This window comes from Echeneis naucrates, chromosome 5 (genome assembly GCF_900963305.1).
Source record: "Echeneis naucrates chromosome 5, fEcheNa1.1, whole genome shotgun sequence".
Taxonomy (NCBI): domain Eukaryota; kingdom Metazoa; phylum Chordata; class Actinopteri; order Carangiformes; family Echeneidae; genus Echeneis; species Echeneis naucrates.
This window is the reverse complement of record NC_042515.1, coordinates 21300748-21303787: the sequence shown is the minus strand read 5'-3', so window position 1 is coordinate 21303787 and position 3040 is coordinate 21300748. Positions and strand designations below refer to the sequence as shown.

The 3040-nt window shown below is 39.1% G+C and overlaps 1 protein-coding gene across 1 annotated transcript; it reads left to right on the top strand.

Annotated features, from left to right (window-relative positions):
- The first annotated feature begins 687 nt into the window (after positions 1 to 687).
- On the top strand, positions 688 to 2768 carry prok2 (prokineticin 2). The gene is made up of 3 exons (XM_029503164.1): positions 688 to 843; positions 2206 to 2331; positions 2643 to 2768. The coding sequence occupies exons 1-3, from the start codon at positions 688 to 690 to the stop codon at positions 2766 to 2768; spliced, it is 408 nt and encodes a 135-aa protein (XP_029359024.1).
- Positions 2769 to 3040: the final 272 nt, after the last annotated feature.

The following is a 3040-nucleotide window of genomic DNA, read 5'->3' as shown; positions in this document are numbered from 1 at the left end:
TGAGAAAAAGTTGACTCCATGGAATGGCACTTAAATGGGCGATATCTTTTTTTCACTTAAAATGTTGAGGTCTAAGCTTATTTAACAATTTGTGTATTTGTCTTTTGAATTATGATGAATGTAGTAAAAAAAAAATAGTAAAGTTTTCTTTCAGCCACATAAAAAGTGACAAAAGTGTACATTCATTTGGATTTAGTTGTCACTGCAAATGGGCACAATGAAAATCACAGTAGGAGATAATTGGAGATAAATGGCTGGAATTACATTTATTTTGAAGAATGCTGTGACCTCAGCAATTCCCATTCATTCTTCTTATTGTGAATACTGTCAGGAGTTGATGTGAAAGGGGATATTCATAACTGTGGCCTTGCTATATGAAAATGTGAGTTGGAGAAAAAAACATGTATGTTTCAATTGGCTCTGGCAAGCTTTGGTGTGGCATAGCCAAGTGTAAGCCTTGGTTTTCCTCTGAAAACATGAATTCAAGATGGAAAATTGGAAGGACAAGTGTATTTTCCTCTTGAAGTTTACCTTGTTTCTTTTTTTTTTCTCTCTCCTGAAGCCTGGGCAAAGCGATGCTGGTTTGAGTGAGTCACAGAGTTTCTGAATGGCAGGCTGGGCTTATAAACCTCTGCCAGCCCTCAACACATGAGTTCGGAGGCCACTTGTCTCTGCGGTTTGTCACGTATGCACATGCAGCAAGGTCCGGCAGCCTCAGTATCTTTACTTTTCACCCTGGAGGGCACAGGAGCAGAAAGACAGCTCTTCAACATGAGGTCCTTCTTCCTACTGCTCTTCTCCCTTCTCTTGGTGTCCCATGGTTCTTCAGCCGTCATCACAGGGGTAAGTGAGAGCAAACAGATACCTGACGGGGCATTGGACAGGTCTCAGCATGATGGGACCATGCAGAGCAAATATCTGCTTTTTTTCACTGAAAAATGTTTCTTGCTGTGCGCTGCTTCATATTTTCTTTTCTTTTCTTAACATTTGTCTTTCATATAGTGGGAATTTTGATGAATTATCCAAAAATGATCTTTCATGATTGAAAGACTATCAATAAGTTAAGAATATGTTGTCCGTAATGTCTTAGCTATTTAGACAGCTACTCATTTACCACTATCCAAATATGTCTTTATGGAAATTTATTCCTTAATAATAATATGAGGGATTTTAATTTTATGGTGCTTTAAAGGATCAGCCAAAGGAAAAAGCAAAATAACAAAATTACCTTGTGTTGAAAATGTATGATTGTACAATATAATCTAGAAGTATATTCTTTTGATAGAAATGAAGACATATCTTTGGGCATTTAAATCTTAAAGGAGATTGGCTTGTTTAATCAATGAGTGATTAAGTCTGCTCTTAAATTGAATAGGAATTTGCTTTGACTTGTTAGGATGTTTTATATTTGACTTGTGCATAGGACTTTTGATGCTTGCATTTTAAAGTATAATGCAATTAATCTCTTACAATCGTCCATTTATCTATAGATAAATGGATGATTGTAAGATGCAAAGCTATGCTGTGAATAATTTCATCATCCAAATCAGGGTGTGTGAGCACACTGCACATCAATGCAGCAACCTGCTAATAAAACACCCATCCCTGTCACAACAGCCCACTCACGCTGTGCTGCTGATGTGCGGTGAGATACGAGCATGCAGCCGTTAAGAGTGATTTTTATCGGCGTCTGTCACATGAAATCACTGCTGTTCCTTGTTATCGTGTTTCCCCTCATCTCATCTGAAGTGAGAGCTGTCACTTGGCTTCTCATCCTAACAGTCAGAACAATAACAATAAATCAGCACCAATCCTGACATGTGTTGTTGAGTTATGATCTGACGAATGGTTTAATAAGTTGACCATTAGCATCATACTCTCCTCAGGTTCCTCCACTTTGAAGTGGATGTTGATAACGCAGTTCTCACCTATCTACATGTTCATTATTACACCAGCTGTCATTTCATCTTAACATAAAAAGGATTACATAATTTACTTGATTACATTACATAACAGATGTGTGCCTTATATAATTACATACATAATGACGACTTTGATTAGACCACCAGCAGCAGCAAAAGCAGTGATGACCACAGACCTGTGAACTGGAACTCACCGCTGAAGTTGACCTCAACCTAAATTGGCTGGAGATTCTAATTAAGTGAAGATTTAAATGTTTAAATTGTGGGCTGTGTGTGTTTGTAGGCCTGTGAGAAGGACTCTCAGTGTGGAGGAGGGATGTGTTGTGCAGTGAGTTTGTGGATCCGCAGCCTGCGTATATGCACGCCCATGGGACAGGAAGGAGACGACTGTCACCCTATGAGTCATAAGGTGAGATTTTCTCCTGCTGTCTCACCTCTCTGCTCTGTGTAAGGCGTCATGTGATCGATGATTTGTCCGCATCAGAGAGGTCATGATGCAGGTTATGACATAAATGAGCTGATTCCTGCGTAGGAGAATTGGTGTGAATGGAGATGTTTGATGTTGCCTTTGTGTTATCTGACCATCCATACCTTCCACCCACAGATGACACAAAGGAGGCCAAAAATGTACCATCTTCTGTCTGCCTGCTATTTCACCACCTTCAGTGCAAAAATTAAGCAAATCTCACATCAGAGGTATTTTTTCCTTTCTGCTTCCAGGTTCCTTTCTTTGGGAAAAGAATCCACCACACTTGCCCGTGTCTGCCCAACCTGTCATGTATCAGCATAGATGAGGGCAGATACAAATGTCTGTCACCATACGGGTACCCAGTCTACTACCTCTGAGGACCAGCACAACAGTTTGCAATCTGCACTGTCACTAGTTTTATCTCATTTTAAAGCTTGTTCAACCTTTTTGATTTATTTTAAATAAAGAGATATATTTAATAAAGCATCATCATTTTGGTTCAACTCTGTTAAACAGTTTGTTAAGGAAACAGGCAATGTGGTATTTGACATCCAGACGGAAAAACATAGCAGCATTTATTTGTACATTAAGATGTACAGTACAGGCCAAAAGTTCAGACACACTTTCCTATTCATTTGAATGAGAAGGT